The sequence below is a fragment of the Trachurus trachurus genome (genome assembly GCF_905171665.1).
Source record: "Trachurus trachurus genome assembly, chromosome: 20".
Taxonomy (NCBI): Eukaryota; Metazoa; Chordata; class Actinopteri; order Carangiformes; family Carangidae; genus Trachurus; species Trachurus trachurus.
In genome coordinates, this window is record NC_139911.1 from 12,955,456 (window position 1) to 12,968,325 (window position 12,870).

The 12,870-nt window shown below is 45.2% G+C and overlaps 4 protein-coding genes across 4 annotated transcripts; 2 read left to right on the top strand and 2 right to left on the bottom strand.

Annotated features, from left to right (window-relative positions):
* Nucleotides 1–312, bottom strand: LOC311003727 (histone H4; the record flags this gene model as incomplete). Its single annotated transcript, XM_083995539.1, has 1 exon — nucleotides 1–312. The coding sequence occupies one exon, from the start codon at nucleotides 310–312 to the stop codon at nucleotides 1–3; it is 312 nt and encodes a 103-aa protein (XP_083851665.1).
* Nucleotides 313–3,895: 3,583 nt separating this feature from the next.
* On the bottom strand, nucleotides 3,896–4,306 carry LOC311003701 (histone H3.2; the record flags this gene model as incomplete). Its single annotated transcript, XM_083995513.1, has 1 exon — nucleotides 3,896–4,306. The coding sequence occupies one exon, from the start codon at nucleotides 4,304–4,306 to the stop codon at nucleotides 3,896–3,898; it is 411 nt and encodes a 136-aa protein (XP_083851639.1).
* Nucleotides 4,307–4,668: 362 nt separating this feature from the next.
* Nucleotides 4,669–5,052, top strand: LOC311003705 (histone H2A-like; the record flags this gene model as incomplete). The annotated part of the gene is made up of 1 exon (XM_083995517.1): nucleotides 4,669–5,052. One exon carries the CDS (start codon nucleotides 4,669–4,671, stop codon nucleotides 5,050–5,052), a length of 384 nt encoding a protein of 127 aa, XP_083851643.1.
* A 5,572-nt stretch (nucleotides 5,053–10,624) lies between these two features.
* On the top strand, nucleotides 10,625–10,999 carry LOC311003717 (histone H2B 1/2-like; the record flags this gene model as incomplete). The annotated part of the gene is made up of 1 exon (XM_083995529.1): nucleotides 10,625–10,999. The coding sequence occupies one exon, from the start codon at nucleotides 10,625–10,627 to the stop codon at nucleotides 10,997–10,999; it is 375 nt and encodes a 124-aa protein (XP_083851655.1).
* Nucleotides 11,000–12,870: the final 1,871 nt, after the last annotated feature.

Consider the following 12,870-nt stretch of genomic DNA (forward strand, 5'->3'; position numbering starts at 1 on the left):
TTAACCTCCGAAGCCGTACAGAGTGCGGCCCTGTCTCTTGAGGGCATAGACCACGTCCATGGCGGTGACGGTCTTCCTCTTGGCGTGCTCGGTGTAGGTGACGGCGTCCCGGATGACGTTCTCCAGGAAGACCTTCAACACACCGCGGGTCTCCTCGTAGATGAGGCCGGAGATGCGCTTGACTCCGCCACGGCGAGCCAGACGGCGGATGGCGGGCTTGGTGATGCCCTGGATGTTATCACGGAGGACTTTACGGTGACGCTTGGCGCCTCCTTTACCGAGTCCCTTTCCTCCTTTTCCTCTTCCACTCATGTTGACTGCTGGGTACAAAAATACTCAACTGGTTGAGCTACAGGACGCGCCGCCTTTCAAACCCTCTCTGCGGACGTGAATGAAGACTTGGGGGAGTGGTTTGGTAACTTCTTCTGTGGTTTGGCCGTTTATCATGAACTTTTGGTGTGTTGGTGCCACCATCTGATCAGAACTTGAATCAGCACAACAAAACTTTCAGAGCTCATCTATCAAACTGAGTTAGTTAGTTCAGTCAACTCTGAATAAGATTACTCTTAGTTAAGTAAAAAAAAAACATAATCAATGGTGTTCTGTTCAGCCATGTGTGTGTGTGTGTGTGTGTGTGTGTGTGTGTGTGTAATGGATAACAAAATTATCAATCAATCAATAAATTTGTTTATTTCGGGCATGCCAATTTAAATCATCATCATCACACTTCATCTTAGTTCAAATAATACAATACACATGGCCGAAAGGGAAAGCGGGAGAAGCAAAAGCTTATCTAGTCCCGCCCCCATTACCCACAGAATAAAAATCTTTATCATAATCTTTTCTTGTGTGGAACATGTGTGTGGATGTCATTTAACTTATTAGCCTACCCTTTGTTGACCTTCATATCTTTCATTTTTGAATATGTAAGCTACATAAACAGACAGGCTAGTGTGGAGGAGTCAGGACTCTGTAGCTACTGTATGTCCTTTTAAAAAGCCTGAATGCATGAGAGAAGCACTTAGCTGGGATGTGTGACTCGTGGCAAAGCGGTGCTACTGTTTGTGTGTGCGTTAGGGATGTGGAGATTCACCGATTCATATCGGTGGTCCGATATAAACGTGTGCGATGCGACTGCACCGGTAGATTCAGGCTACATCGGACATAATTTATGGTTGAATTTGCGATGCATCTCTTCTAGCCTTCTACATCGGCAAATTCCATGGTTACATCGATCATTTCATTTTCCGAGGCAACCTGAATGCACCACCGCGTTAGCCGTGCGCAGCCTCCTGCCCCTGACAGGTAACAGCAGCAGCAGCAGCAGCTGTAGTCAGAGCTGCCAAGAAAAGTAAACAGTCCGACCTGAAGCGCTGGAGCCGAGCGGCCGGTCAATACTCGGCCGTCACCGGCTGTAACTAGGAGCAGGGCTGTGGTAGTGGCTCTGGTTGTAGTGAGCTGGGAAGCGGTGGTAGCCGCGGATGCTAACCGCTAGTTAGCGGTAGCGGTTAGCATCCGGACAGCTAGCAGGGCTAGTACAGTAGCTCTCCTACTCTGCTGCTGCACTGAGCTACACCTGAGCTTTGTGAGCACTGGCTGGAGAGTGCTCACAAACACAGACTCTCCACCCAGAAATGTCCTGTGCACAACAAAACATCTGTGACTTGTCTCTTTTAAGTTGTTTTGTGAAGCACTTTGTAAACTTGTGTTTTTAAAGGTGCTATATAAATAAAGTTATTATTATTATAATATAGCAAAAGACCAAACTGCAGAGGTGCCACCACACAAGACCAGCCCATATAATTAAGCTGGATTTCATTTCTACCATTTATTTCCTCTAGACTGTACCTTTCAAATATGATTTATTGGTTTGCCCTGTAAAAATTAACCAAATATAGGCTACATCCCTCAAATTGATACAGAAAGTAAAGCAGAATGGTATTGAGGTAATACACTTGATGTGGGAAGAAACTCTCATATCATAACTGTATCAAACATATCGAACCAAATCTCTTTGTAATTAAGTCATATCGTTATCAAATCGCATTTGAATCGCATCGCATCGTGAACAGGAGTGAATCGTATCACATCGTATCGACGGGAGCTTCAGTGTATCGTTAATGTATCGTATCGGTGGCAGCGTATCGAGATGCGTATCGAATCGGCCTCATTGGTGGAGATATACAACCCTAGTGTGCGTGTGTGTGTGAGGGCCTCCAAGAGTCTGGCCCAAGGACCTCTGAATTCTTAATCCAGCCTTGCACCCAGCAGATAACCAGCATCCCCGTGACCATCCTCGGGAACCACTGCAGCCAGCCGTCCAGCCTCAGCGCCCTCTTCTCAAGAAGGACGCTGATCATCAGCAGACCGGACCGTAGGCAGCGTGTCTTTCATTCACTGATTACTACAGCGATACAGACAGTGAAAATGAGAATGATAATCAAAATTATTAGAGTGCAAGTGAAAGTCATCCTTCAGACTTTAGTGATGACCAACCTAACAGCTGGCCAGCAGCTTGCTAGTACCCCTCTGCCTACAGAGGCTCCTACTCTAGACATTAACTCAGGATCCTTTTCCTCCACTCCTGGTTTTCCCATCCCATCAGTGTCTGAGCCACAATGTGATGAATCATTCACAATTATTAATTGTAAGAGACAAAGCTTCCTGCCAATAAAGATGTAAAGTGCTTTGATGTTAAACATTTACATCACCTTGATCTTTTGTTGCCTCCTTGTTGGTCATCGCAATAACAACTCATAAACTTTGGACAACCATGCACCATTAAATAAACATTAATCGACAGCAACACAGTCAGAAAAACACATCATTTCAGATCTTCGACGAAGAAAGACTTGAGATAGAAAACGTACTCTCACATGGGACATTCTACATCTTTAAACTTTAACATAACTTTTTTTTCTTTCTTCTTCTTATTTGTTTAATTGTTCTCCCAAATCATAATATTGATATTGTTGATATTATCAATGTATCTTGTATTACCCTGTTCTGTTTTCTTGTATTTGTGTAGAATTAAATAAAGTAAAAATAAATAAATAAATAAATAAATAAATAAATAAATAAATAAATAAAGCCAAGGGAACCTGTCTCCCAGTGTGTGTTGCACATAACACCATTACAGTAAATATTTGTCATTTCTTGTCAAATTTAGGAAGTGTCAAAGCAGGTGTGGCGCCATTGTGTTTCTTAATATGATTGGCTGGAATGAGAAAAGGAGACGGGGAAGGTAATATCCTCACCTAGGTTAAAAGTATAAAAGGCATGGTGTGGATATCAGTTGTAGGTGAGTGCTCAGGTTTTGTCTGTCCTGTGCTTTTCTCTCATTTCCTTTTCTTTTTTTTATTTGTCTTTCAACATGGCATACCTTGGGTTTTGTTGCCTGTAAAGTACAACCCTACTGCAATGAACTCCAACTATCTCCAGTGTCTGATTGAATACTCCAGGATATTTCCTGATAGTGTATTGAAAGTAATTGTGGTGAGGTTAATTGGTATTGATGGCAACAGATACCTGGTTCAGACAAAACTATATAAAAATCAAATTAGAGATAAAACAAATCAGGCGTGTTTATACATCAATTATAAATAATGAATCACCAATGTAGCCATACAGTGTAGCATTTAAATGTTATCATGGAATTAAGTAGATGAAGCACTGAATATTTACATTACAGTTCTTACTTCACTTAAGTTTACTGATGCCTTTTACTTGTATTAACTTCATTTTGGATACCTGTATAAATTCATATTCAAACTTGGTGCAATAATTCTGCTACAATGTAGTATCACACAAGTCAGAGGAAATAACTCGATAGTTTAGAGTGAAGTGGCTCTTAAAAGAGCCGTTGTTGTTGTTTTAGTGGGAGCAGCTGTCTCGTTTAAGCTCTCTCTCCACGGATGCGGCGGGCCAGCTGGATGTCTTTGGGCATGATGGTGACCCTCTTGGCGTGGATGGCGCACAGGTTGGTGTCCTCGAACAGCCCCACCAGGTAAGCCTCGCTGGCCTCCTGCAGAGCCATGACGGCGGAGCTCTGGAAACGCAGGTCGGTCTTGAAGTCCTGGGCGATTTCACGCACCAGGCGCTGGAAGGGCAGCTTGCGGATGAGCAGCTCGGTGGATTTCTGGTAACGACGGATCTCACGGAGAGCCACGGTACCGGGCCTGTAACGGTGAGGCTTCTTGACGCCGCCGGTGGCCGGGGCGCTCTTACGGGCAGCCTTGGTGGCCAGCTGCTTCCTGGGGGCTTTGCCTCCGGTGGACTTACGAGCGGTCTGCTTGGTTCTTGCCATTTCACTGTGTCTTTCTCTAAACTGGAGAAAAATGTGAAGAACCGCCGAGGCACTCGGCTCTTAAAGCCTGAGACCGGCTGGGACACAGTGACGCTGCTCGACGTCTGTGGCTGGTGATTGGTGAGGGGCTCCTGCTGGAGCTCAGCGCCGCCCACAGGACCAACCCGCCGCCCGAGTCTCTGCTGCTCATTGGAGGAAAGAGCTTTGAAAAAGCCCGGACAAACCCAGAGCAGGAAGCCGCTGCTGGAGCCTCTCTCTGGTTGGTCCGGCACAAAGTGTCCCGCTCCTGCGCTCATATAAGAGACAGTTGAGCTGTGGAGCCACACATTTCTTTGTAGCCAGACTAAAGAGATACATCAACCATGAGTGGAAGAGGAAAGACCGGGGGAAAGGCCAGAGCAAAGGCAAAGACCCGCTCCTCCCGTGCTGGGCTCCAGTTCCCAGTGGGTCGTGTCCACAGGCATCTCCGCAAAGGAAACTATGCTCAGCGTGTGGGGGCTGGTGCTCCCGTCTACCTGGCGGCTGTGCTCGAGTACCTGACCGCTGAGATCCTCGAGTTGGCTGGAAACGCTGCCCGCGACAACAAGAAGACCAGGATCATCCCCCGTCACCTGCAGCTGGCCGTCCGCAACGACGAGGAGCTCAACAAGCTGCTGGGAGGAGTCACCATCGCTCAGGGTGGTGTGCTGCCCAACATCCAGGCTGTTCTCCTGCCCAAGAAGACCGAGAAGCCCGCCAAGAAGTAAACTTCTTCCTGGACAACACCAACACAAAGGCTCTTTTAAGAGCCACATACTCTAATCTAAAAGAGTCAAATATCTGTATAGTAGTGAAACATCTTTTTCGTGTTAGTGGCAACAGGATTCAAGAGTAACACTACACGTAAAAAGTAGCATTTTATTTCATGAAGGGTGCAATTTAGATTTTACTATAGAAAACATGTTCTCCTTCCTTTTATTAAGAGCCACATACTCAAACATAAAAGAGCACACATGGGTGAGGCAGATAAGCAAAGTGTAAAGATTGCAGCAATTTATCTAGGCTACATAACCCCAAGTTTGACTTCAGATGTGGAATCACTTTCTGTCTGACCTCTGGTGACCTATATGTCCTCTGCATTGTAATTTTCCACTTATTGGCCCATTATTAGAGCCCAAGTGTCAGCAAAGGCCCTGGTGGCTTGAACATGCTTGAAAATGCACAATCTTTAGTATGAATGTAGGGAATAGCGAATATGTTAGTACTTTAAAGTCATTTGAAATGGGCAGAGCAAAATTGGCTCTCTAACCCCTAAAATTCAGTCCCCCAAATAGCACCCTCTATAGTGCCCACCTTGAAAGTCCCTCCCTAGGGATTTTTTTGAATTTGGAAGATGCTGGTTCACATGTGTACGTTGTCCAGACACACAAAAAGGTTGTTTTTTTTTAGACACACAAAATCTAGCCACCAATGATCCATTACAAACAGGAAGTCAGCCATTTTGATTTTGTGAGTTCCACAGGTTGTATTATAAGAAAAGTACTCCGAGGGATTTTGTCCATTGACAGTGCTGATCAAAAGTTGTGCTCTGCATAGGTCAGTGGCCGCTATACGCACAGCCATATTTGACCCATCACCATGCATATTCAAGCACCTTACGACTACCACTATCCAAACTGCTTCAAAATGATTTTGACTTTAATCTCAGAATTCTGATTGAAACTCAGAATTCTGAGATTAAAGTCATAATTTTCAGATTAAAATCTAAATTCTGAGTTTGAAATCAGAATTCTGAGATTAAAGTCAGAATTCTGAGGAAAAAAGTCAGAACTCACGTTTTTCCACAGCGGCCCTAATCCTCTTCCAAAGTCACCTGCCAAGGGAAGCCACATCACTTCCAGGGGTCAAACTAGGGAGTTTTCATGATTCTGAGTTGATTGAAAGTATTAGTTTTTCACCCAACACTGACAGCAAACAAACAAAGCAGCTACGCCCACTTTTCCTGTTAATCGGAAAACTCTAAAGTGGTCGTTTTTGAAGAATGGAAAAAGATAGATGTCGTAATGTGTCACCAACTTGTTCATTCCATACCTAAAACTTGGTGCTGTCCTTAAAAATCATGTCAGGTTATACAAAATACCAGATGTAGTAGTTTTTGTTATGCGGTGAATTCATTTTTGCACCAACTAATTTGAGTGAAACTAAAGTTTTTGTAATCTAAGTAATATTAACTGTATTTTAATGTTATGAGTTACACAAATGTTTTTTAAAACTAAGTCTTGTCAAGATTTAGGAAATTGTTCTTGTGTTCATTAAGATATTGATTAAAATCTTGCTTTTTAGAGGGGGGGTAGTCATTTATGCTGAGCACTGTACATGTATGTCTAGGAGACTTTGTCCCGTCCCGGACAATCAGATGGTAGAATGGGTTTAGTGATGATGAGCTATCCGTCAGCAGGTCAGCTCCACGCAGGCACTGCACAAACTTTATTCTGTTAAGACTGATGTTGATTTAGTAAACAGTGACATGTTGGATATAAGCACCATACTCCGCCTCATTTATAATGTTATTGAATTGTAATATAACCTAATAAATCTCTCGGATGCTGTCCAGTCCAGTGCAATCACCGGTCTCTGTGGTGCTATACATCATCTCCAGGCAGAACTGTGAAACACGGGGTTGATAAGGCTAGCAATAATAACAATCCAGTAAACAGTGACTTGATTCTTGACATGAGAGCAGCACACAATTGTCCAGATCAGAAATATGAATTTGAACAGCATGTTGCAGACCTAAATCTTCTCAATTATCCTAATAATAGGCTAATGAAACATCACTATCTACAATTGTGTTTTGTTCTTGCTTTCTCGGGTATTCAAACGAGTGTTGAGAGCGATAAACTAAAGACAAGCCTTATTGGGCAAAGCAATGACCGAGGTGAACAGGTTGTGTCCGTTTATCCTCCGCGCATGCGCAGTTCTGAAAAAGTCTTTCGCGCCACAGTGCCCTGCACAGTTGCCCCTGTCCGGTCCGCATCATGGGTATATGACACCTGCGGACCCGGATACCTGCTCCCACTTGTTCTTCATTGTTATAGAAAGATGCAGTCTACGAAGAAGAAAGAAGTTAAGAGCAGACCTCCAGCCAAGCCGACGCTGCTGCAGGACCTGCCGGGCATCATTCAGAGAGCGGCCGCGGTCCACAGCATCCCCCTGCCGGCCCAGCCTCCAGCCCCGCCCCGTGGCCTCCTGGACAGCATCTACGGCCCAGCCCCCGCTCCACCACGACCCCCCGTGTGGCCTCGGCTGCAGCAGCTCCGGCCGCTCATCGACCAGGCTTTCTCCGAGCCCGGGAGACTGGGAGCTCCGGTTTCCCGGTTCGAGTTCTTCTGCAAGGTGGACGGGCTGACGGCGTCCGGCTTCCCCGCTGTGCCGCCGCTGGAGGAGAGTCTGGTCGGGGTCCTGCTGCCGGAGGCCCCCTACTACACCCCCGGGGGGCGGAAACCTGCTCCACCTGCTGCCCACGACCAGGTGGCGGCGCGGCTCACCGACCGGTCGCACCAGGTCGCCGCCCAGTCGGTGGCCGCTGCCAACAACCTCGCGCTGCTCTGCTCCTCCGTGGCAACGATGGTCGCCCGGCCGGGGGCCTGCAGGCCGGACGTCGCCACCGACATCAGGAAGGCGATGGCGGCCGCCGTGACCCTCTGCATCGCCGTGACCGAGGCCCAGGCCCGCGTCATGGCCTGGCAGACCATGCTGCAGCGCAACATCTGGCTGCACGTGTCTGAGCTGCCGGCCCACATCTGCAGAGACCTGCTCCATCGTCCCATCTGCCCCGATGGGCTCTTCGGGCCTCTGGGGCAGAGCGACACCGCCTGCCTCCAGGCCGCCGCGGCTCAGCGCTCCTCACGCCCTCGGGGCCGGGGGCGGCGGGGCTGGTCCGGCCCACGGAGCAAGCAGCCTCGGTACTGACGTGATGCAGGGAGTGTGTGATCTTCTCCGGCTTCTGCCCACACCAACGGCTCTTTTCAGAGCTACCCACCAGTCGGTAAGGAGCATAATCCTCTCAAACAGCTGCCACTGTTTGCACTACTAGACTATAACACACCTTCCCCACACTCTCTCCTCCTCGGCTGCTGCGAAGTGTCACAGCGCGTCATTTGCTGAGGCTGTGCGATCACTCCCTTGTTTTTAGCACCTCTGCTCACAAATCATCTCTGCCTCTCTGCGGTCTCCCTACCTCCCACCCATCAGTGCGAGTTAGTAGAGGGTTCTAACCCTATCTACAGTGAAGACATGCTGCTGCTGCTATCTCTTCCTGTCATGAAGGTTTTGGAGAGAGGTCTGATTTTGCACATCCCCTGCTTAAGCGTTTCGCCTATTACGCGCTCTGGGAGAGCCTCCTTTTGAGCCCTTCCTACACGTCTCTCAAACACCTGTCTCTGAAGACAGCGATCCTCTCAGCCTTGTCGTCCTGTCTCGTCATCAGCGGACGGGAGTGCAGCCACTCTGAGGCCGAATCCCACTGGGGGGTTTCTTTCCTCCTCCTCATGAAGGAGAAAGAGAGGAGACACGTCGACTCGTTGTGAGCTTCAGACGCACACAACAGGTTCATTCATTACAGAGAGCACTCACAGGGACAACCAATAATATAATACATCCATGGGACAACCCTTCACTGGCTATGTGGCGTCATCTCACAGGCTGACGTCACATCTGGCAGGGGTCCCCCGTCTGTCATCCGTGTCCATTCAACCAGAGCAGTATTGGTCCTTATTGGGCCAGACCAGATACCGGTATCACTTGAGTGGGCAAAACCTTACCTATACTAAATTGTTTTTAGGGTCAATATAAGTAAATTAAAATATGATCCTTTTCATAGGAGCAGCTTTTTTTTTTTTTTCCCCCATTTTGTTATTTTCCCCAAAAAGAACACAGATGGCCAATAACACATTAAAAGTCATTCAACACTCTTTTTGGACATCACATATGAGTTTTTTCATGGTCCTTCGAGCCTGAGCGAACACCCATGCTGGAAAATGGACCCATGACCCATTCAGCAACATGATGGGAGAGAGCAAGGAGAAAGGCCACAGTGGGAGAGAATGCCTCCAAGATATCTACAGACTTGGCACAACTAAGAGGTATAGTATGGTTCCAGTCTTGATGGACAGAGTTGAGCAGTATGAGCAGGGTTACTTGGAGGGAGATACAGAAGAGGAGTGTAATATAGAGCCCCAACAGGCACCATATGCATCTAACGCCCCCTACTGCCCCCCAGCTCCAGTTCCATATGCCCCACACTTTACTGGATCACTATGATCAAGAGAACACATCGTCTCAAAACTGAAAACGGAGCATTCTGTGTACTTGTGATCTCCCGAGTTCATTGTTCTTTGCATTCTTGGTATTGAGAAAGGCCCAAAGTTGTTAAAGTGAGACTCTCCAACAAGGACAAAACCTTTGATACCTATGCTATCTTAGATGATGGATCAGAGCGCACAATGTTGTTACCTGGTACAGCAGAGTATCTGGGCTTGGAGGGACAGCCTGAGCAACTTGAGCTACAGACCAAGAAACTTGAAGGAAGAACCTTAGATTATCCGCTGCCTCAAGCCCTGAGAAAAAATACTTAATTGACAGGGCTTTCACATCCTTTCACACCTTTTCACACCTTTTGTTCACATTTTGTTGATCTGCGTTCATCATTGTTCAGTTACCAAAATATAGGACTGGACTGATATCTGGATCCAGTGTTTTAATGCACACCACATCTATCTATCTATCTATCTATCTATCTATCTATCTATCTATCTATCTATCTATCTATCTATCTATCTATCTATCTATCTATCTATCTATCTATCTATCTATCTATCTATCTATCTATCTATCTATCTATCTATCTATCTATCTATAATTTGGGAAGAAATATAGGCTACTGTACTACTTAAGGGTTTATTACAAGTCTTTCTGGCTGGCCAATAGTTCAAACACACCCAAAGGAGAGGATATGATGAAAGAAAGATGATGCAAGGAAGGCACTTTTTCGTTTTTGAACAGCAACAGTCTATTACTTTAGGTGTTAAATACTATAAAGCTGCCAGTCAGCAAGGTCTTATCAAAACTTAATATACTGGTGTATAGGAATAAAAAATCACAACCAGAATTTGCCCTTCCAGGTGATACTGATATGTGAAATTTGGGCTTACGTGAAAACGCCGCACAGTTCAGCCAATCACAGGAGGGGGGCCTCACAGCCCAATTTGCATACAGCCTATATAAATGCAGTCGCCTCCTTCCCGTCAGCATTGTGGTTTGTACGATCCTCTGATCAACATGCCTGAACCCGCAAAGTCCGCGCCCAAGAAGGGCTCCAAAAAAGCCGTCACTAAGACCGCAGGAAAGGGCGGCAAGAAGAGGAGAAAGACCAGGAAGGAGAGCTACGCCATCTACGTGTACAAGGTGCTCAAGCAGGTCCACCCCGACACCGGCATCTCGTCCAAGGCCATGAGCATCATGAACTCGTTTGTCTCGGACATCTTCGAGCGCATCGCTGCCGAGGCCTCTCGTCTGGCTCACTACAACAAGCGCTCCACCATCACCTCCAGGGAGATCCAGACCGCCGTCAGGCTGCTGCTGCCCGGGGAGCTGGCCAAGCACGCCGTGTCCGAGGGCACCAAGGCCGTCACCAAGTACACCAGCTCCAAGTAAACAGCTCTGCTGTTTACACCCGACCCAAAGGCTCTTTTCAGAGCCACACACTTCATCTAAAAGTGCAAACATCTTCATTTTATCATAGTATGCGCAATTGGTGCTACTGGTATATGTCTAACTAACTCTATGTTATACAGATGTTTCTCTGTAGTGATATAGTTGCAGGGGGAAGCACTGATCAATGAAGTCAACTGACCTTTATAATAGCTAATGCCCTTACTTTGATGACACATTTACTTCCCATGGTAATGTCTTGGACCCAGTTGTTGCCAAATACATTCATCCCTTTTCTCTTCTACAACAATTTGTGTTATGTTATCCTTCTGTTTCTGAATTAGACTAAAGATGATCACTGCCTCATGTTCACCAGGCAGCTGTTTCATTACAAAACGGTTATCGGTGTTGACACATGACTACTTCACTTAAAAAGAAATGTGCATTACACAATATATTGCATCCATATAAATACAAATACCTCACACGTTGTGCCTTTGAAAGAAACATCTGAGCACAACATGCACGTGCAAAAGTTTTCTCAAAATTGTTAACCTGGGTGCGGATCCCGGGACATCAATATTTATAATAGCCTAATAATACCATAAATTATTCAAAACTGAACAAATGACAGCATAACTGGCATTGTAAAAACATGATCAGTTAGTTTACACAACTTGGTTAGGGCTTCACATTTTGATATTCATCCATATCAATGAATCATGCATAAAGTAGTCTCATACAATTTGAGAAAAGAAAGATGATGAGAAGAATTGGAGAGGGAGGTGAAACATAAAAACGTGAGTAGACATTAGCCAGAGACCCTTAAAATTATGATTTACTAATAGCAGTGATATGAGCTGTTGGCTCTTTAGGACACAATAAAGAAGAAAGGTAAGCACAATAAATGATTCCCTGTGCAGGACTTTTTGAATGATATGGCGAGCCTCTACAAAGTTATGATTTATGATGACAAAAAAAAAGGTCAAAGGTTTGTGTCCCCCCAATACTGACATCTGATCTGCACCCCTGCTTGTAAATGTTTCTAGTCAACTGGCAAACACATTCCTATTACTATCAGCCAGGACTGCTCCATCCTGTCCTGGAACTCAACACTATACTGTATCTGGACATATATCTACATTTTACTTACATCCATGCAACTGTATAGGCCACACTGTTAATCATCGTTTGAATACAATAATCTATGTTTATTTTTTCATAAAGATAATTCATTAAATCATAGTCACTGGAATGACACTAAAGGCTCTCTATTAGAAAACACTAGTCTATTCATTGCATTCAGTGTATTCATTACTCCCTCTCATTGCAAAGTCTGGATACATAATCTGTTGAAGTCACATTTTAACTCCTGTTTCTCTCTTTTCAGATGAAAGATGTTGAATCTCAACAAACAAGTAAAGATATACAGAAAACTTAAAGGTTTTTCTAGAACCAACTAATAATAGGCTGCTTTACATGGGCCATGTCCTATTTGTTTTTATTGCAACTATTCTCAGCATTTATTTGTCATGGATGTCAATTCATACAAAACTTTTTTTCTGATACATTTTACCAACATTTATTTCTAAACATGATCAATTTTATATGGTATCCTCATAATTAAATGTTCATAACTTGAGGTTTTGGTTTCAGTCGAGCTGGGCCATAAGCAGTGTGTTTGCTGTCAAGAGAAGAACTCAAATTTACAATATACTGAACATCAGTGGGAGGTATTTTTTAATCAGGATCTCTGAATAAACATGTTGACGAGCTAGAAAACTAGTTTTGGTAAAACTGTGGTGCATTTTAAATCATTTTATAAGAGAGATAAGTGGGGAAAGTCACTGAGCAGCGGTGCCCGACACGATGAT